The 21961-nt window shown below is 47.4% G+C and overlaps 2 protein-coding genes across 2 annotated transcripts in view; one reads left to right on the plus strand and one right to left on the minus strand.

Annotated features, from left to right (window-relative positions):
• Positions 1–21961, plus strand: part of LOC144480944 (uncharacterized) — a 117809-nt gene that overhangs the window by 62141 nt on the left and 33707 nt on the right. Inside the window, exons 4-6 of the mRNA XM_078200559.1 lie at positions 10214–10484; positions 16043–16362; positions 16531–17210. Of these exons, the coding sequence (XP_078056685.1) occupies positions 10214–10484; positions 16043–16362; positions 16531–17210 (1271 nt within the window). The remainder of the gene's footprint in view (positions 1–10213; positions 10485–16042; positions 16363–16530; positions 17211–21961) is intronic.
• LOC144480824 (uncharacterized) lies at positions 5688–10275 on the minus strand. Its single transcript, XM_078200441.1, has 3 exons — positions 10182–10275; positions 9018–9109; positions 5688–6604 (listed from the first exon to the last, which is right to left on the minus strand). The coding sequence occupies exon 3, from the start codon at positions 6524–6526 to the stop codon at positions 5825–5827; it is 702 nt and encodes a 233-aa protein (XP_078056567.1). The 5' UTR covers positions 6527–6604; positions 9018–9109; positions 10182–10275; the 3' UTR covers positions 5688–5824.

The raw sequence follows: 21961 nt of genomic DNA on the forward strand, positions 1-21961 counted from the left end.
ACTGTGCCACTGGTGCCGCTCATCAGCCACGATCGAATGGCTTTGCAGACTCGATGGGTCGAATGATCTAATTCTGCCCCTATATCTTTTGATCTAATGGAGATGTTTATATCCTTGCTTCTGAACTTAAAAGCGAACTGCATCTGATAGTCTGGCCAGTAGCTGAAGACACCAGGACCGTGCAGAGAGAGATAAGCAAACATCTTCATATTGACACCACCTTGAGATCACTTGAAAATCCACAAGTGGCATGTACACGGAGCATCCTTTTGGGATACAGCTGTGAGTGTGCAGATGTGATGTTACGTAGTGTGAGTAACTTGTGCAAACACATGGTGACCCTGCGCTGAAGAACAGGTGTTTGCTACCAAATAAACCTGTTGGACTTTAACCTGGTGTTGTGAGACTTCTTACTGTGTTTACCCCAGTCCAACGCCGGCATCTCCACATCCTGAAGAACAGGTGCCAGACATGCTCAGCTATTCAACCACATCGCATTTAGCGGCACGGTAGCACAGTGGTTAGCACTGCTGCTTCACAGCTCCAGGGACCTGGGTTCGATTCCCGGCTCGGGTCACTGTCTGTGTGGAGTTTGCACATTCTCCTCATGTCTGCGTGGGTTTCCTCCGGGTGCTCCGGTTTCCTCCCACAGTCCAAAGATGTGCGGGTTAGGTTGATTGGCCATGCTAAAAATTGCCCCTTAGTGTCCTGAGATGCATAGATTAGAGGGATTAGCGGGTAAAATATGTAGGGATATGGGGGTAGGGTCTGGGTGGGATTGTGGTCGGTGCAGACTCCATGGGCTGAATGGCCTCTTTCTGTACTGTAGGGTTTCTATGATTTCACAGAACAACATTGAGTGCTTAACGCGGTCAGTAGAATGAGAGAGCATTTAAAATCATTGGACTATCTTGCACAGAGAAACTGCCCTTAAAACAAACAGGATAGAATTAAACACACTGGTATCTATCAGAGGGAGTAAAATTAAAGTGAAGTAGGATCCAGAATGTGGATTTTCAAAATATCCACAAGGTGGATACGGGCGAACAGAGATCTGTAGAACCTATAAAAATCCGTGCATGCACTTTTGTCTGAACCAGATGTATTTACGACGTCAATATTTTAGAATTGTGTGAGATGATCTGCAGATTGGTGGAGGGAGGGCGGGTAGGGAATGAATCAAGATCGATAGCTATCACATTTTACTGGCAAAGTGTTTACTTGTTTTCTTGGCGGCAGCTCAAGGGTTTACAATGCTGATTCTGATCATTATCGTAGCTTTACTAAGTTATCCATGGTATGTAATCAAGGAAACAAACTTGTAGCTTAGAAATAGCTGGGTTAATCAGCAATCAATTCGTGAGAAGTCAGTAAGGATATTCCTTTCTCAAAGATGGGGAGAACTGTTAGAAATTTCTGTCTAATAAGCCAATAAAATCTTCAGACATGTATTGAACAATATAAGAATAGATATGTGTGTGTGTGTCTCTCTCTTTCGCTTCGGACTAAAAATTCCTGGCTTTACAAACGCAAGGAAACTTATCCCAATCTTACCTCATAGGGATGGACTCTGTAGTTAGGGAACAGACTTTATATTGGTGACTGAAGGCAATGACTTTAGTCTTCCCAATTTTTATTTGAGGAAATTTCTCCTCATCCAGGACTGGATCTGGGATGAGCAGTTTGATCATTTAGTAACAGTGGAGGAATGGAGAGGGATGGGGGTGAGGGAGAGCTGGGTGTGGCCAGTGTGCATGTGTAAACTAACACGGTGCTCTTGGAAGATGTTACCCATCAGCATGGAGGTGAGAATAGAAGGGGCGAAGGATAGATCCTTTCTAGAGGTAGGGTGATGACGCTGGATTTAAAGGTAAGCGGGACAGTACCAGAAAACAGAGAGACCCGTTGACATTACCAGCTAACATGGGGAAGTTGAGTGATCAGTAGTTCAGTGGGAATGTGGTCAATCATGGGTCTCGTGGGCCAGATGAGCACTGAGAGGGCAAGGGAGAAGATGGGAGAGAAACTGGAGAAAGGTGTGAGTTCAGGGCTCAGAAAAATGTCTCATTCGGTGGGCTAGAACAAAGAAAAGTGCAGCACAGGAATCCTTCTGCCCTGACTCAGACCATATCCCCCTCTTCCCTCCCTATTCATGAACTACTTGATAAGGTGCCTCACAAAAGGTTGCTGAAGAAGATTGGGCCACACGGAGTTGGGGGTAGGGTGTTAGCGTGGATTGGGGATTGCCTATCCGACAGGAAGCAGAGAACAAAAAGAACAAAGAACAATACAGCACAGGAACAGGCCCTTCGGCCCTCCAAGCCCGTGCCGCTCCCTGGTCCAAACTAGACCATTCTTTTGTATCCCTCCATTCCCACTCCGTTCATATGGCTCTCTAGATAAGTCTTAAACGTTCCCAGTGTGTCCGCCTCCACCACCTTGCCCGGCAGCGCATTCCAGGCCCCCACCACCCTCTGTGTAAAATATGTCCTTCTGATATCTGTGTTAAACCTCCCTCCCTTCACCTTGAACCTATGACCCCTCGTGAACGTCACCACCGACCTGGGGAAAAGCTTCCCACCGTTCACCCTATCTATGCCTTTCATAATTTTATACACCTCTATTAAGTCTCCCCTCATCCTCCGTCTTTCCAGGGAGAACAACCCCAGTTTACCCAATCTCTCCTCATAACTAAGCCCCTCCAACCAGGCAACATCCTGGTAAAACTCCTCTGTACTCTCTCCAAAGCCTCCACGTCCTTCTGGTAGTGTGGCGACCAGAACTGGACGCAGTATTCCAAATGCGGCCGAACCAACGTTCTGTATAACTGCAACATCAGACCCCAACTTTTATACTCTATGCCCCGTCCTATAAAGGCAAGCGTGCCATATGCCTTCTTCACCACCTTCTCCACCTGTGACGTCACCTTCAAGGATCTGTGGACTTGCACACCCAGGTCCCTCTGCGTATCTACACCCTTTATGGTTCTGCCATTTATCGTATAGCTCCTCCCTACATTATTTCTACCAAAAGAGTCGCAATAAATGGGTGCTTTTCTGGTTGGCAGATGGTAACTAGTGGCGTGCCGCAGGGATCGGTACTGGGGCCTCAACTATTTACCATTTATATAGACGATCTGGAGGAGAGGACTGAGTGTAGGGTAACAAAGCTTGCAGACGACACAAAGATTGGTGGAAAAGTGAATCGTGTGGAGGGCGTAGAAGGTCTGCAGAGAGATTTGGACAGGCTGAGTGAGTGGGCGAGGATCTGGCAGATGGAGTATAACGTTGACAAATGCAAGGTTATTCACTTTGGAGGAAATAATAGCAAATTGGATTATTATCTAAATGGAAAAAAATTACAACATGCTACTGTGCAAAGGGACCTGGGGGTCCTTGTGCATGAGATGCAAAAACCCAGTCTGCAGGTGCAACAGGTGATCAAGAGGGCAAATGGGATGTTGGCCTATATCGCGAGGGGAATAGAATATAAAAGCAGAGATGTCTTGCTGCATCTGTACAGGGCATTGGTGAGGCCGCAGCTGGAATACTGTGTGCAGTATTGGTCCCCTTATTTGCGGAAGGATATATTGGCCTTGGAGGGAGTGCAGAGAAGGTTCACCAGGATGATACCAGAGATGAGGGGTGTTGATTATGAGGAGAGACTGAGCAGATTGGGTTTGTACTCGTTGGAATTTAGAAGGCTGAGGGGGGATCTTATAGAGACCTATAAGATAATGAAGGGGCTGGATAGGGTAGAGGTGGAGAGATTCTTTCCACTTAGAAAGGAAGCTAGAACTAGAGGGCACAGCCTCAAAATAAAGGGGGGTCAGTTTAGGACAGAGTTGAGGAGGAACTTCTTCTCTCAGAGGGTGGTGAATCTCTGGAATTCTCTGCCCACTGAAGTGGTGGAGGCTACCTTGTTGAATATGTTTAAATCACGGATAGATGGATTCCTGATCGGTAAGGGAATTAGGGGTTATAGGGATCAGGCGGGTAAGTGGAACTGATCCACTTCAGATCAGCCATGATCTTATTGAATGGCGGGGCAGGCTCGAGGGGCTAGATGGCCTACGGCTCCTATTTCTTATGTTCTTATGTTCTAATCGAGATGCCTCTTTTGGCAAACATTCCAGACACCCACCTGCGTGGAAAACTTACCCCGCACATCTCCCTTAAAGATGTGCGGGTTAGGTTGATTGGCCATGCTTAAATTGCCCCTTAGTGTCCTGAGATGTGTAGGTTAGAGGGATTAGTGGGTAAAATATGTAGGGATATGGGGGTAGGGCCTGGGTGGGATTGTGGTCGGTGCAGGCTCGATGGGCCGAATGGCCTCTTTCTGTACTGTAGGGTTTCTATGATTCTAAACTTTCCCTCTGTCACTCCCTTTACCTCTTTTTGGTCCAAGAAGGTCGAAGTTTACCTGTGAAAACTGTAACTTTTTAAGTTTCATTTTTCATGAGTTATTACAGTTATTTGTAAAGACACTTGAAGAAAGAAGAAATAAAAACATTTGGGCGAAAATGAGGAAAGAACGAAGGAAAGTACAGCACAGGAACAGGCTCTTCAGCCCTCCGACCCTGTGCCTATCATGATGCCCTAACTCAACCAAAAAGAACTTCTGCTCTTACTCAGTCCCTATCCCTCTATTCCCTCCCTATCTATGAACCCATCCAGATTTCCTCATAAGTGTTGCTAATGTGCCTGCTTCCACCACCTTCCCTGGCAGCACGTTCCAGGCACCCACCACTCTCTGCGTGAAAAATTTCCCCTGCACATCTCCCTTAAACTTTCCCCCTCTCACTTTGAACCTGTGCCTCCTTGTAACTGACCCTGGGAAAAAGCCTCTGACTATTCACCCTGTCTATGCCACTCATAATTCTGTAGACCTATATCAGGTCTCCCCTCAACCTCCGCCTTTCCAGTGAAAACAATCCTAGTTTATCCAACCTCTCCTCGCCAGGCAACATCCTGGTGAACCTTCTTTCCAAAGCTTCCACCTCCTCCTGAAGCACTGCTGCTTCACAGCTCCAGGGGTCCCGGGTTCGAGTCCCGGCTCGGGGTCACTGTCTGTGTGGAGTTTGCACATTCTCCTCGTGTCTGCGTGGGTTTCCTCCGGGTGCTCCGGTTTCCTCCCACAGTCCAAAGATGTGCGGGTTAGGTTGATTGGCCAGGTTAAAAATTGCCCCTTAGAGTCCTGAGATGTGTAGGTTAGAGGGATTAGCGGGTAAATATGTGGGGGTAGGGCCTGGGTGGGATTGTGGTCGGTGCAGACCCGATGGGCCGAATGGCCTCCTTCTGCACTGTAGGGTTTCTATGATTTCTATGATTTCCTGGTAGTGTGGCGACCAGAACTGCACACAATACCCCAAATGCGACCTAACCAAGGTTTTGTACAGCTGCAACGTGATTTGCCAACTCTTGTACTCAATTCCCCGGCCGATGACGGCCAGCGTGCCTTGGCCAACTGTGTTGCAAACTTTTAGGGAACTGCGGACCTGCACGACCAGATCCCTAATGGAAGGGAGGGAATCGGCAGAGGCAGCTGATCAGATTGTTTCAATCTTCGTGACAAAGAAACTCCTCACATTTGTTATTGGAGGTGAGGATGGAGGAGACGGGGGATGGGGAAAAAGCACTTCAAAAAGGAACTTACGTGTTAGAATAGTAAATATACTCGACACACTGTTTAACACAAAGCTGATTTATTTGGCTTCATGCAAAATATTAACCCCGATAACTGAGCTGGAGTTTACTAACATCAGCAGAAACAGACCCCAATGAATATGGTTCAGTCCTGGCTGTGATTAACCCAACCACTGTCGTTACTTGTGAACTCGTTGGTGTCTCAGCAGGTTGAATGACTGAGTGAATCTCTTTCCACAATTGGAGCAGGTGAATGGCCTCTCCCCAGTGTGAATTCTCTGGTGTACAGTGAGCTCAGACGATTGCCTGAATCCAGTCCCACAATGAGAGCACCGAAAGGGTCGCTCATCGGTGTGAACACGTTGATGGCGCATTAGTTCCTCAGAAGTTTTGTAGCACTTCATGCAGTCTGGGCATTTAAACGGCCTCTCCCCGGTGTGAACCCGCTGGTGCCTCAGCAGATCGGATGACTGAGTGAACCCCTTCCCACACTCCGAGCAGGCGAACGGCCTCTCCCCGGTGTGAATTCGCCGGTGCACCGTGAGTTGTGATGATCGCCTGAACCCAGTCCCGCAGTGAGGGCACCGGAACGGTCTCTCGTCGGTGTGAACGCGTTGATGGAGCATTAGATTCCTGGAACCTTTGAAGCACTTCCCGCAGTCCGGACATTTAAATGACATCTTGTCAGTGTGAATTTGCTGGTGTGTCAGCAGGGTCGATGAATCAGTGAATCCCTTTCCACACGTTGAGCAGATGAACGGCCTCTCTCCAGTGTGGACGCGTCGATGCTTTTCCAGTGCAGATGGGTAAATAAATCCCTTCCCACAGTCTCCACATTTCCATAGTTTCTCCACAGTGTGAACAGTGCTTTTTCCTTCCATCTTCAAATTTCGATCATATTCAGGTTACAATAAATTGGGTGACTGTCAAATCTCGATGTGATGTTTGGTTTCAGTTTCCTGTTGGAAAAGTGAAAAAAGGAGTAAAAGTGAAACCACAAAAACACAAAGGCAGGTTGCGAAATTGAGCTGAATGAATCTTGGTCATTTGTGGGGCCAACTATGGGAAAATATGACCGTGAAAACTGCCGAATTATCGTAAAAACCCAACCGGTTCACTAATGTCCTTCAGGAAAGGGAACTTGCCAACTGGTCTGTGTTAGGATTCTGGACTAGAACCCCAAGTGCATTATGAAGCCAGACTAGACCCCAACAATTTTTCTATTTTGGCATTAATATGAGGAAAGGATGCTTCGCTCCAGGAGCAATTCTACTGACAAATTAGGGGTCTTCTTTAAAATCAAAAACAAGCTTTATGCATAACACAGTTTTAGTATAACTCTTAACAAAACAAAGCAGCGTAACTCTTAACAGTTGAACAAGCTTTAAACATGAACAGAAACCACTCTAATTTTTAACATCACTATTTCAGTTCCAAATAAGCAACATTCTTCTTACAGATTTAAAACCCATTTAAAATATAGTTCGCAATCACAAATATACTTGCTATAATGAGTGTAGGCAGCTTTGGAGTTTTTAGAGAGAGATAGAGCTTCCAAAAGCCTGCAAAATTTCTCCTAACTTCAACCAGAACAGCCAACTCCTTTCCTTGCCTTCGCCTGTTTCTCTCTGCTCATAAACCACATTATCACATGACCCTGTCAATCAACCTACTCTGAAATCCCTTCGGAACCTCAGTGAAAATTCAATTAATTCTACTTAACGTAAACACTTGCAAGGTTGAAATGAGTAATTATTCTGCTCTCCTAGCATCCAGGCTGTATTACTTCCAGACATGCCATCTAGAAAAAAAGCTGAACTTTAAAACATTCTTCTGAAACATAACACACAATGTACATTACATATTATTTGTACACTTCCATCACATCTATGCCTATACAAGACACTAGCCTCTATTGGAGGAGAGAGAGAGAGAAAGAGCTGTGAGCACAATGGTGATTGATTGTGTATATCTAAAACTCAGGCAAAACGTGACAGAATCTCCCAGATCCTCAACCTCTACCACCTTGAAGGACCAGGATGGCATGTGTGCGTGAACAGCATCACCTCCAAGTTTCCATCCAACTAACACCCTGTCCTGATCTATCTGACATTGAGTATTGGATGTTCAGAAATGTCCTTCATTCCAATGTTGGCAGACTGAAATCATTTTTTGCAGTCTACGCTCTGCAACCTAGACACTGACTCCATCACTCTCCCTGACAACTGTCTGAGGCTGAACCAGAACCACGGACAAATATTGCACGAAAATAAAAGCAAAATGCTCCTAGAAATCTGAAATTAAAAACAGAAAATGTTGGATGAACTCAGCAGGTCTGGCATCATCTGTGGAGGAAGAAACAGAGTTAACATTCTGAATCGGTATAACTTCTTTACAGCCGTCAACTGAGTTTCTGAACGCATGTCCCTGCCATCTCCTAGAATGAGCTTCCATCTCATTCACATCACCTGACTTGAACAAAGAACAATACAGCACAGGAACAGGCCCTTCGGCCCTCCAAGCCCGTGCCGCTCCCTGGTCCAAACTAGACCATTCTTTTGTATCCCTCCATTCCCACTCCGTTCATGTGGCTGTCTAGATAAGTCTTAAACGTTCCCAGTGTGTCCGCCTCCACCACCTTGCCCGGCAGCGCATTCCAGGCCCCCACCACCCTCTGTGTAAAATATGTCCTTCTGATATCCGTGTTAAACCTCCCCCCCCCCCGCCTCACCTTGAACCTATGACCCCCTCGTGAACGTCACCACCGACCTGGGGAAAAGCTTCCCACTGTTCACCCTATCTATGCCTTTCATAATTTTATACACTTCTATTAGAAACATAGAAACCCTACAGTGCAGAAGGAGGCCATTCGGCCCATCGAGTCTGCACCGACCACAATCCCACCCAGGCCCTACCCCCACATATTTACCCGCTAATCCCTCTAACTACACATCTCAGGGACAATTTTTAACCTGGCCAATCAACCTAACCCGCACATCTTTGGACTGTGGGAGGAAACCGGAGCACCCGGAGGAAACCCACGCAGACACGAGGAGTCTCCCCTCATCCTCCGTCTTTCCAGGGAGAACAACCCCAGTTTACCCAATCTTTCCTCGTAACTAAGCCCCTCCATACCAGGCAACATCCTGGTAAACCTCCTCTGTACTCTCTCCAAAGCCTCCACGTCCTTCGGGTAGTGTGGCGACCAGAACTGGATGCAGTATTCCAAATGCGGCCGAACCAACGTTCTATACATCTGCAACATCAGGACCCCACTTGCTCCTGTCTCATGTTTCTGAAGCTCTCATCCATTCTTTTATTACCCCGAGACTTGAGTATTTGTTTGAATCTTTTTCCCACGGACATACTTACATTTAGGTCCTGATGACTAGAGTGACTCTGTTAGATTTTGATCTGATTTTTGTTTTGAGTTTTCCACCTTCAAATTCTGCTCCTGCAATGTTCTGCGGAGAAAACAAAAGTCGCCACTATCAGTCCAAGAATAAAAATTCAGAAGAGGCAAACATTTCTCTTGGTTTCGGTTTTGTGTGTGCAAATCTTCCCCTTCTAACTCCCCGTAAAAGGTGTTTCCAAAATACATCACTGTCATTCCAGGATAGAAATTCACAACATTCTCTCCTACGGGTGGCACAGTAGTTAGCACTGCTGCCTCACGGTGCCAGAGACCCAGGTTCAATTCCGGCGTGTGGAGTTTGCACGTTCTCCCAACGTCTGCATGGATTTCCTCCAACAGGTTTATTTGGTAGCAAATGCCACCCTAGTCACCACAGTGTGGCTTTTGCTACCAAATAACCCTGTTGGACTTTAACCTGGTGTTGTTAAACTTCTTACTGTGTTTACCCCAGTCCAACGCCGGCATCTCCACATCATGGATTTCCTCCCACAGTCCAAAGATGTGCAGGTTAGGTGGACTGGCCGTGCGAAATTGCCCCTTAGTGTCCAAAGATGTGCAGGTTAGGTGGATTGGCCATGCTAAATTGCCCCTTAGTGTCCAAAGATGTGCAGGTTAGGTGGATTGGCCATGCTAAATTGCCCCTTAGTGTCCAAAGATGTGCAGGTTAGGTGGATTGGCCATGCTAAATTGCCCCTTGGCGTTCAAAGATGTGCAGGTTAGGTGGATTGGCCGTGCTAAATTGCCCCTTAGTGTCCAAAGATGTGCAGGTTAGGTGGATTGGCCGTGCTAAATTGCCCCTTAGTGTCCAACGATGTGCAGGTTTGATGGATTAGCCATGGTAAATGTTTGCGGTTACAGGGATAGGGCCTGGGTAAGTTGCTCTGTCAGAGTGGGTATAGGCTCAATGGGCAGAATGGCCTCCTGTTGCACTGTGGGAATTCTATGATCAGCCTGTTGACAGGAGTGCGCATGCGCACTGCTGCCCATTGTTTTTTTTAAAAAGTTAAAATTATTTCTGCTTCGATTGGAGCGAACGCGGGACCGATCGGGTCTTATTTGGGTTTTGAGTCCTCCACTGGGTGTTTACGAAGTCTCCCCACCCATTCTGGCGCCTCCATTACCTTCTTAATAACGGTCGTTTCTCTATAATAAGCAAGAATCAAACCATGCCCCCTCCCTGCGGCTGTCGGAGCTGACACTGCGCATGCGGCTGTCGGAGCTGACACTGCGCATGCCGTTGCCCCAGCTACACAGTGCGCATGCGGGCTACCATATCCACGCTGCGAATGCGGCCGCCGCACCCAGACTGCGCATGCGACTTTCGGAGCCGACAATGCACAGATCGCCATATCCAATTGCGCCTGCGCAGACCGCCCGCGAAGCGAGGACGAGAGGTCCTGACGAAGGTCATCCTGACTTGGAACGTGGGCTCTTATTCCCTCCCCTGACAGATGCTGTCAGACCTGCAGAGATTTTCCCAGCATTTTCAGAATAAAACGTTCATTTCTCAATTTTCATACTTTTTCATGGGATGTGGGTGTCGCCGTCAAGGCCAGCTCCTGCCCAAAACTAATTGTCGATGAACTAAATGGGCGGGCACAGTGGCTAGCACTGCTGCCTCACAGCGTCTGGGGCCCGGGTTCGATTCCCAGCTTGGGCCGCTGTCTCTGTGGAGTTTGCACTTTCTCCGCGTGTTTGCATGGGTTCTGTCCGGGTGCTCCGGTTTCCTCCCACAGTCCGAAAGTCATGCTGGTTAGGGTGCATTGACCCGAACAGGCGCCGGAATGTGGTGACTAGGGGAACAGTGACTTCATTGCAGTGTTAATGTAAGCCTTATTTGTGACTAATAAATAATAACTAAAATAAATGCCTTGTTCAGCCATTTCAGAAGGAAACTAAGAGCCAGCCATCTACCTGTGGAACTGGATTTAGATGTGGGTGACAAGGACAGCATATTTCCTTCCCTAAAGAAAATTAGTGAACTATAGGGTGAGGGGAATTACATTTCTGGGTATTACTGGACATCTCAAATGTTAATTCAAAGGTTGAGCCGTGCTTGTTTAATAGGGCCAGTATAAGAGAGAGAGTAAGATATGAAAGAGCAGGTGGGCTCTTCCAGGTAGGAAACTGGAATTGGAGTTTGTGAGCTATTGTCCTGCATATAATAAAGAGGTGAATGATTTATACAGACCTCAGGATCAGGAGGTTGGTTTGGTTTTGAAGGTAAAATGTTATTTAATGTTATTATCTATTGGACATCTGAACTAACCTCTGTTACCATAGAGATGTGTGATTCAGGGTGAAGCATTGGTGGGAATTCCAGGAAATTGTCTGGACTTTTTCCAGATGGTCTTTGGATTTGAAGCTGAAAGTGTCCACGATTGTGAGGTGCTTAAGGGATGGTGGAGGTTTGTTTAGCTGGAGCCTGGTGGAAGAGCCCAATTAAGGTCATACCTCAGAGGATAGCAAGAACACTATGAATACTTGTGGCACTTTGGTTTGGTCTCAGGAGGGAAAGGAAATTTGAAGAGCCCAATAAGTAGACACGGTGAATACTTGTGGCACGGTGAATACTTGTGGAAAACACTATGAATACTTGTGGCACTTTGGTTTGGTCTCAGGAGGGAAAGGAAATTTGAAGAGCCCAATAAGTAGACACGGGGCGGCACGGTAGCACAGTGGTTAGCACTGCTGCTTCACAGCTCCAGGGTCCCGGGTTCGATTCCCGGCTCGGGTCACTGTCTGTGTGGAGTTTGCACATTCTCCTCGTGTCTGCGTGGGTTTCCTCCGGGTGCTCCGGTTTCCTCCCACAGTCCAAAAATGTGCGGGTTAGGTTGATTGGCCAGGTTAAAAATTGTCCCTTAGAGTCCTGGGATGCGTAGGTTAGAGGGATTAGCGGGTAAAATATGTAGGGGGAGGGCCTGGGTGGGATTGTGGTCGGTGCAGACTCGATGGGCCGAATGGCCTCCTTCTGCACTGTAGGGTTTCTATGTTTCTATGTTTCTATGTTAACACTTTCTAGGGAGGTTATAAGAGAAAGTGTGAGGTTCCATTAAGAATTTTTATTTAAATATTTTGTGATTATGCTTTTCAATGTGGACACTCCAGTTCAAGTGTGGGTTTCACTGCATTCTGATTCAGTAACCTCGTCTCAGAAATACCCATGATTTCTGATAGGCCTTTTTTCCTGGTCTAGAGTTATTCTTCAGATATTGGCAGATTTTCCCCTTCTCTACTTTCTGAGCCCATGGCTTACATCCACCACTTGGACGCTTTCAGCTTTGCATCAAAGACATTGTTCTATTTGGAGTGTTTGCTCTACATATTCCTGAGCTTCTAGATTAATAGTCTCGCAATGATACCATAGGACTATGGTTGAAGGACTGTGCTCTTTGGCTACTATATCAATCTATTTTATAATTTGATATAGGGGCGGCACGGCAGCACAGTGGTTAGCACTGCTGCTTCACAGCTCCAGGGACCTGGGTTCGATTCCCGGCTTGGGTCACTGTCTGTGTGGAGTTTGCACATTCTCCTCGTGTCTGCGTGGGTTTCCTCCGGGTGCTCCGGTTTCCTCCCACAGTCCAAAGATGTGCGGGTTAGGTTGATTGGCCATGCTAAAATTGCCCCTTAGTGTCCTGGGATGCGTAGATTAGAGGGATTAGTGGGTAAAATATGTAGGGATATGGGGGTAGGGCCTGGGTGGGATTGTGGTCGGTGCAGACTCGATGGGCCGAATGGCCTCTTTCTGTACTGTACTGTACTGTAGGGTAGGGTTTCTTTGTGCGGGTTAAGTTGGTTGGCCATGGTAAATTGCCACATAGTGTCAGGAGAATAGCAGGGTAAATACGTGGGGTTAAGGGGATAGGGCCTGGGTGGGATTGTGGTCGGTGCAGACTTAATAGAACCATCGAATCTACAGTGCAGAAGGCGGCCATTTGGCCCATCGAGCCTGCACCGACAACAATCCCATGACGGGCCGAATGGCTTCCTTCTGCACTGTACGAATTCTATAATTCTGAGCAGCAAGTTGTGAATTGGACATGCGCATTGCGGTCTCTTACTGAGCATGCGCGGCATTGGCGCAGCCAGCTGCGGAGAGGCGGTAGTGAGGGCTCCGCGGAGGAGGTGAAACGGCCAGTTTTCGGTGGGTAATGGAGCCGGCGAAGTGGGTGGGAAGACTTGCAAAGTGTAGTGGAGGCGTTCAGCCCCGAGTGAGAGCCTCCCGGTCCTGTTGCCGCATCAGGCTGGGAGGTAATTACGGGGTCCCGTCTCCGCCGCCAGGCCGCAGTTAATGGCCGCCATCTTTATAGGGGGCAAGGGGAACGAAGGCGCATGCGTGGCCTCCATCTGCAGCCAGGCCCGAGTGCAGCAATGCGCACGCGCGGCTTCCATCTTCATCCAGGACAAGGTGCAGCAATGGACATCCTTCCAGTACTACGTGCGCATGCGCGGCGAGAATGTGGTGCTTTTCTATCCTGGATTGACAATGATAGATTTTGGAAACTCCTTTCACAGGGTGTTAGAAGGGGAGGGTTTCACTTTTTTTGATTTGATTTGATTTATTATTGTCACACTTATTGGTATACAGTGAAAAGTATTGTTTCTTGCGCGTTAAACAGACAAAGCATACTGTTCATAGAGTACATAGGAGAGGATGCAGAATGTAGTGTTGCAGCTGGGGTGTAGAGCGTTGTTAGAGAGTTTAAGAGAGTTAGAGCTAAGTTTTAAAAGCATAGAACGAGAGTGAAAGGGGAAGCGATGGCTTAGTGGTATTATCACCAGACTATTAAATCTAGAAACTCAGCTAATGTTCGGGGGACCCAGGTTCGAATCCCGCCACGGCAGACGGTGGAAGTTGAATTCATTAAAAATGTATCTGGAATTAAGAATCCATTGATGACCATGAAACCATAGTCGATTGTCGGAAAAACCCATCTGGTTCACTAATGTCCTTTAGGGAAGGAAATCTGCCGTCTTTACCTGGTCTGGTCTTCAAGTGACTCCAGAGCCACACAGCAATGTGGTTGACTCCCAACTGCCCTCTGAAATGGCCGAGTAGTGAAGGGCAGTTCAAGGACAACTAAAGATGGACAATAAATGCTGGTGAGCCAGAGATGCCCATGTCCCACGAATGAATAAAAGAAAAAAATAGAACTAGAGGGTATGCTGGGGACAGCTCGCAAGAAGTCACCTCGCTCTTGAAAGTAGCTCTATGGATTTAAACCATGTTTGTCTCTTAATTTTAATTCCTGGACAGTGATTACTTTATTTTGTACAGAACATTAGATTAGCAGAACTTGAAGGCGGGACACTCAAACTAAACATCAGATCAAAATCTGACAGAGTCATCGGATCCATCAGGATCTGAATGTTAGTGTGTCTGTGGAAAACATTTCAAAGATCACTGTGACTGGAAATAGGGAAGGGCAATATTTTAAATAAATATTTCAAATAAAAACAGAAAATGCTGCTTTAACTCAGCAGGTCTGACAGCATCTGTGAAGAGAAACACAGTTAATGTTTCGAGTCCATATTATTTTCATAGGGCAGCATGGTGGCGCAGGAGTTACCAATGCTGCCTCACAGTGCCAGGGACCCGGGGTCACCCACCCCTCCGAGTGTCTGCATGTGTTTCCTCCTACAGTCCCAAAGACGCGCTGGTTAGGTGCATTGGCCGTACTAAATTCTCCATCAGTGTTACCCGAACAGATGCCAAAATGTGGCAACTAGATTTTCACAGTAACTTCATTGCAGTGTGAATGTAAGCCTACTTATGACAAATAAATAAACTTTAAAGCAAACTTTAATCTTAGAAAAGAATGATGAAAATTTTAAATAAAAGCAGAAAATGCTGGATTAACTCAGCAGGTCTGGCAGCATCTGTGGAGAGAGAAACAGAGTTAACATTTTGAGTCCATATGACCCTTCGTCAGAACTGAGAATTTTAAATTGAGTTGATTCAATCAGATCAGTTTTGATTTGATTTGATTTGATTTATTATTGTCACATGTATTCGTATGCAGTGAAAAGTATTATTTCTTGCACGCCATAGAGGCAAACCATACCGTTCATAGAGTAGGAAAGAAGAGCGTGCAGAATGTAGTATTACAGTCATAGCGAGGGTGTAGAGAAAGATCAACTTGGTATGACGTAGGTGCATTCAAAAATCTGGTGGCAGAAGGGAAGAAGCTGTTCTTGAGTCAGTCGGTACGTGGCCTCAGACTTTTTTGTATCTTTTTCCCAACGGAAAAAGGTGGAAGAGAGCATGTCCGGAGTGCGTGGGGTCCTTAATTATGCTGGCTGCTTTTCTGAGGCAGTGGGAAATGTATTCAGTCAATGGATGGGAGGCTGGTTTGCGTGATGGACTGGGCTTTATTCACGACCCTTTGTAGTTTCATGCGGTCTTGGGCAGAGCAGGAGCCATACCAAGCTGTGATACAACCAGAAATAATGCATTCTGTGGTGCATCTGTAAAAGTTGGTGAGAGTCGTAACGGACATGCCAAATTTCCTTAGTCTTCTGAGAAAGTAGAGGCGTTGGTGGGCTTTCTTAACTGTAGTGTCGGCATGGGGGGGACCAGGACAGGTTGGTGATCCGGACACCTAAAAACCTGAAGCTCTCGACCATTTCTACTTCGTCCCATTGATGTAGAGGGCATGTTCTCCTCTACGCTTTCTGAAGTCGATGACTATCTCCTTCATTTTGTTGACATTGAGGGAGAGATTATTGTTGTCGCACCGGTTCACCAGATTCTCTGTCCTATTCCTGTACCCTGTCTCATCATTGTTTGACATCTGACCCACTACGCGGTGTCATCAGCAAACTTGAGAATCGAGTTGGAGGGGGATTTGGCCACACTGTCATAGGTGTACAAGGTTTGTAATCTGCCTTTGGGTTTTTGTGGATACTTTCTCACACCCTTATTTCTTTCTTAAATCAGTTTCGCAGGATAGCAGGAGGGAAGATTTGCAGTCATGAAATTCGAACCAAACCTCACCAGTGTTTGACAGTCACCCAATTTATTGCAACCTGCACATTTTCGGGATTTTAAACATGGAAGGAAAAAGCATCCTTTGCTCCGTGTACGGACAAAGCCTCAGCCGATCATCTGGCCTTTCAGAACATAAAAGCAGTCACACTGGGGAGAAGCCATGGAAGTGCAGTGATTGTGGGAAGGGATTTAATTACCCATCAGAGCTGGAAACCCATCATCGCAATCACACTGGAGAGAGGCCATTCACCTGCCCCCAGTGTGGGAAGGGATTCACTCAGTCAAGCACCCTGCTGAAACACCAGCGGGTTCACACCGACGAGAGGCCTTTTAAATGCCCAGACTGCGGGAAGTGCTTTAAAAGTTCTGGGAACCTGTTGACCCATCAACGTGTTCACGTCGACCTGAGGCCGTTTACCTGCTTGCATTGTGGGGCTGGATTCAGGCAAGCATGTCATCTCACAGTGCACCAGCAGGTTCACACGAGCGAGAAGCCGTTCACCTGCTCCGAATGCGGGAAGGGATTCACTCGGTCCTCCCACCTGCTGACGCACCGGCGCACTCACACCGGGGAGAGGCCGTTCACCTGCTCCGAGTGTGGGAAGGGTTTCACTCAGTCGTCTGACCTGCTGTCACACCGACGGGTTCACACCGGGGAGAAGCCTTTCAAATGCTCAGACTGCGGGAGGTGCTATAAAAGTTCCAGGGAACTGATACGCCATCAACGTGTCCACACCGACGAGAGACCGTTCCGGTGCCCTGACTGCGGCACCGGGTTCAGGCAAGCATGCCACCTCACTGCGCACCAACGGATTCACACTGGCGAGAGGGCATACGCCTGCTCCGAGTGCGGCAAGGGCTTCGTCAGCGCGTCCAACTTGCTGACGCACCAGTGGGTTCACACCGGGGAGAGGCCGTTCACCTGCTCCCAGTGTGGAAAGGGCTTCATTAATTCATCTCACCTGCAGACGCACCAGCGGGTCCACACCGGGGAGAGGCCGTTCACCTGCTCTGAGTGTGGGAAGGGCTTCATTACTTCGCCCCACTTGCTGACGCACCAGCGGGTTCACACTGGGGAGAGGCCGTTCACCTGCTCTGTGTGCGGCAAGAGTTTCACTCAGTCATCCGCCCTGTTGAGACACCAGCGAGTTCACAAGTAACTGCGATGATTAGATTTTACTGGGAATCACATCCCCAGGACTGAGCATGTTTGTTTGGCTGTTCTTCTGCTGACGCTCCCGAGTGTGGGAAGGGATTTACTCAGTCACCTGACCTGCTGTCACAACAGCGAGTTCACACCGAGGAGGAACCTTTTAAATGCTCGGACTGCGGGAAGTGCTATAAAAGGTCCAGGGAACTGATGTGCCAAAGATGTGCGGGTTAGGTTGATTGGCCATGCTAAAAATTGCCCCTTAGTGTCCTGAGATGCATAGGTGAGAGGGATTAATAGGTAGAAAATGTAGGGATATGGGGGTAGGGCCTGGGTGGGATTGTGGTCGGTGCAGACTCGATGGGCCGAATGGCCTCTTTCTGTACTGTAGGGTTTCTATGATTCTATGATTTCAGCTTGTCCACACTGACGAGAGAGCGTTCAAGTGCCCTCACTGCAGAACCGGGTTCAGGCAAGCATGTTAATCTCACCAACAAATTCATACTAAGCTCCAGCCCATTCATCGGTCTTGATATTGTGGAAAGGGGATCAAACAAATCAACTTGATGTTCAACACTGTTTCCGGTCTTTGTAATATCTCGAACACCAGTCAGTTCCTTTTGAAGTGCTCTTCTCCCCACTGTCTCCTCCATCCTCGCCTCCAACAAGTGCGAAGAACCCTTGTCACAAAGACCTGAGGCAATCCAATTCGATGTCTCTGCTGCTTTTCTCCCATTCTCTGGACCATCCTTGACCCCCAGTGTCCTTGCAAATCCCCACCTCCACCTCTAACCTCCCTTTCCTCGCGAATGCCTTGTCTCCTCCACAACCCAGACTCATCTTTTCCAAAACTCCATGTATGAATCCCTCCACGGGAATTGCTGTCCTTGCCGCAGTATCAAAACAGCTCTTACCAAAGCCACAAATTATGTCCCATAGAATCATAAGAGATATACAGCACGGAAACAGGTCCTTCGGCCCAACTCATCCATGCCGACCAGGTTTCCGACATTGGTGGCACGGTAGCACAGTGGTTAGCACTGCTGCTTCACAGCTCCAGGGACCTGGGTTCGATTCCCGGCTCGGGTCACTGTCTGTGTGGAGTTTGCACATTCTCCTCGTGTCTGCGTGGGTTTCCTCCGGGTGCTCTGGTTTCCTCTCACAGTCCAAAGATGTGCAGGTCAGGTTGATTGGCCATGCTAAAATTGCCCCTTAGTGTCCTGAGATGTGTAGGTTAGAGGGATTAGCGGGTAAAATATGTAGGGCCTGGGTGGGATTGTGGGCGGTGCAGACTCGATGGGCCGAATGGCCTCCTTCTGCACTGTAGGGTTTCTATGATTTCTATGATTGAACTAGTTCCATTTGCCTGTCTTTGGCCCCTATCCCTCTAAGCCTTTCCCATCCATGTACTTGTCCAATTGTCTTTTCAATGTTGTCATTGGACCAGCCGCCTCTACCACTTCCTCTGGCAGCTCATTCCGTACAAGCACCACCCTCGGTGTGGAAAAGTTTTGCCTGTCAGGTCCCTTTTAAATCTTTCACCTCACAGAAATCATAGAAACCCTACAGTGCAGAAGGAGGCCATTCGGCCCATCGAGTCTGCACCGACCACAATCCCACCCAGGCCCTACCCCCACATATTTTACCCGCTAATCCCTCTAACCTACACATCTCGGGACACTAAGGGGCAATTTTAGCATGGCCAATCAACCTAACCCACACATCTTTGGACTGTGGGAGGAAACCGGAGCACCTGGAGGAAACCCACGCAGACACGAGGAGAATGTGCAAACTCCACACAGACAGTGACCCGAGCCGGGAATCGAACCCGGGACCCTGGAGCTGTGAAGCAGCAGTGCTAACCACTGTGCTATCGTGCCGCTGTCATCTTAAACCTGTGCCCTCTAGTTTTGGACTCCCCTACACTGGGGAAAAGACCTTGGCTATTCACCTTATCTATGCCCCTCATGATTTTATAAAATTCAATAAGATCACCCCTCATCCTCCTACGCTCGAGGGAAAAAAGCCCCAGCCTATCCAGCCTCTCCTCATAATTCAAACCTTCCAGTCCTGGTAACATCCTTGTAAATCTTTTTTGCACCCTCTCCAGTTTAACAGCAACCTTCCCACAGCAGGGCAACCAGAAGTGAACACATTACGCCAAATGTGACCTTACCAATGCCTTGTACACTTGTAAAATAATGTCCCAACTCCTTTATTCAATGCTCTGATCGATGAAGGCAAGTGTGCCAAATGCCCTCTTCACCACCCTGTCTACCTGTGATGATACTTTCAAGAAACTATGTGTCTCTCTGTTCAACAACACTCCCCGGGCCCTACCATTAACTGTGTAACTCCTGGTTTGTCTTCCCAAAATGCAACACTTTGATTTACCTGAATTAAACTTCATCTGCCATTCCTCGGTCCAGTTGATCAAGATCCCATTGTAGTCTTAGATAACCTTCTTCACTGTCCACTACACCAATTTTGGTGTCATCCGCAAACTTACCATGCCTGCTATACTCTCATCTAAATCATTTATATAAATGATAAACAACAGTGGGCCCAGCACTGATCCCTGTGGCACACCACTGGTAAGAAGTTTAACAACACCAGGATGTTGTTAAACTTACAGAAGGAGCAGCGCTCCGAAAGCTTGTGTGGCTTTTGCTACCAAATAAACCTGTTGGACTTTAACCTGGTGTTGTTAAACTTCTTACTGTGTTTACCCCAGTCCAATGCCGGCATCTCCACATCATGTACACCACTGGTCACAGGCCTCCAGTCTGAAAAACAATCCCCTCCGTCTCCTACCGGCAAGCCAATTTTGTATCCAATTGGCTAGTTCTCCTTGGATCCAATGTGATCTCGCCTTACTGACCAGTCTACATGCGGTACCTTGTCAAAGGCCTTGCTAAAGTCCATGTCGACAACCTCGACCGCACTGACCTAAGCTATTTTCTTGGTCACCCTCCAAAAAACTTTTATCAAATTTTGTAAGTGCAATTTCCCATTCATAAAGCCATGCGGACTATCCCTAATCAGTCCTTGCCTTTCTCAGTGCATGTAAATCCTGTCTCTCAGAATCCCCTCCCAACAACTTACCCACCACTGACGTTAGGCTCACCAGTCTGTAGTTCCCTGGCTTTTCCCTGCCGCATTTCTTAAATAACAGTACAACATTTGCCTCCCTCCAGTCTTCCAGCATCTCATGTGTGGTTGTTGATACAAATATCTCTGCTAGGGGCCCCGCAAATTCTTCTCAACCTTCCCACAATGTCCGGGGATACACTTGATCAGGTCCCAGGGGTTTATCTATCTTTGTGCATTTTAAGACCTCCGGCCCCTCCTCTTGTGTAATGTGGCCGCTTTTCAATACTTCACTATTTACTCCCACAGGTTCCCTAGCTTCCATGTCTTTCTGATGAGAAATATTCATTTCGGAACTTGCCCACCTTCTGTGGCTCCACAGATGACCTTGTGAATGTGACAAAGGTAACCTCTCCCTCCATGTCCTTCTTAGCCTTGTTTGCCGTCTTTGATACATTTGCCCAAAGCATAGAAAGGTTAATAAGAACATAAGAAATAGGAGCAGGAGTAGGCCATCTCACCCCTCGAGCCTGCCCCGCCATTCAATAAGATCATGGCTGATCTGAAGTGGATCAGTTCCACTTACCCGCCTGATCCCTATCACCCCTAATTCCCTTACCGATCAGGAATCCATCTATCCGTGATTTAAACATATTCAACGAGGTAGCCTCCACCACTTCAGTGGGCAGAGAATTCCAGAGATTCACCACCCTCTGAGAGAAGAAGTTCCTCCTCAACTCTGTCCTAAACTGACCCCCCTTTATTTTGAGGCTGTGCCCTCTAGTTCTAGTTTCCTTTCTAAGTGGAAAGAATCTCTCCACCTCTACCCTATCCAGCCCCTTCATTATCTTATAGGTCTCTATAAGATCCCCCCTCAGCCTTCTAAATTCCAACGAATACATAGTCTTCATTGTCATAGTCTTAGGATAAGGGGCAGCAAATTTAAAATAGAGTTGAGGAGAAACTACTTCTCCCAAAGGGCTGTGAATCTGTGGAACTCGCTACCCCAAGGTGCAGTAGATGCTGGGACAGTGAGTTAACTTGAGGAGGAGTTAGACATTTTTAAATTGGTAACGGGTTGAAGAGTTATGGGGAGAAGGCAGGAAAATGGGGATGAGGAGCATATCAGCCATGATCGAATGGCAGAGCAGACTTGATGAGCCGAATGGCCTAATTCTGCTCCTATATCTTATGAACTTTATTTCCTCACACTTTTCTATGTTAAAATCCATCTGCCACACTACTGCCCACTCCACCAACACATCGATACTGTTTTGTAGATTATAGCTATTCTCTGCACTACCTACTACCTGGCCAATCTTTGTGTTGTCTGCAGATTTTCCAATCGTGTCCCCCACGTTCACGTCCAAATTATTAATATATAACACAAACAGCAAGGATCCCAACATCGATTCCTGTGGAACACCGCCTGAATCAACTTTCAATTTGCAAAGGCATACATCGACCTTTGCTTCCTGTTACGAAGCCAACTTTTGATCCAGTTTGCCTCATTACCCTGTATCCCACGGGCTTTTTACCATTTTGACCACTGCCACGTGAGACCTTTGTCAAACAACGTCCCAAGATCCATGTACACAACATCCACTGCACTACCTTCATCGACCCTTTTTGTCACTTCCTCAAAGAATTCAGTCAAGATTATAAGG

This window comes from Mustelus asterias, chromosome 30 (genome assembly GCF_964213995.1).
Source record: "Mustelus asterias chromosome 30, sMusAst1.hap1.1, whole genome shotgun sequence".
In the NCBI taxonomy this organism is placed as follows: Eukaryota; Metazoa; Chordata; class Chondrichthyes; order Carcharhiniformes; family Triakidae; genus Mustelus; species Mustelus asterias.

What these genes read in the sequence shown, in the direction of transcription:
- LOC144480824 (XM_078200441.1), bottom strand. Translation starts at nt 6,526, where the DNA reads ATGGAAGGAAAAAGCACTGTTCACACTGTGGAGAAACTATGGAAATGT.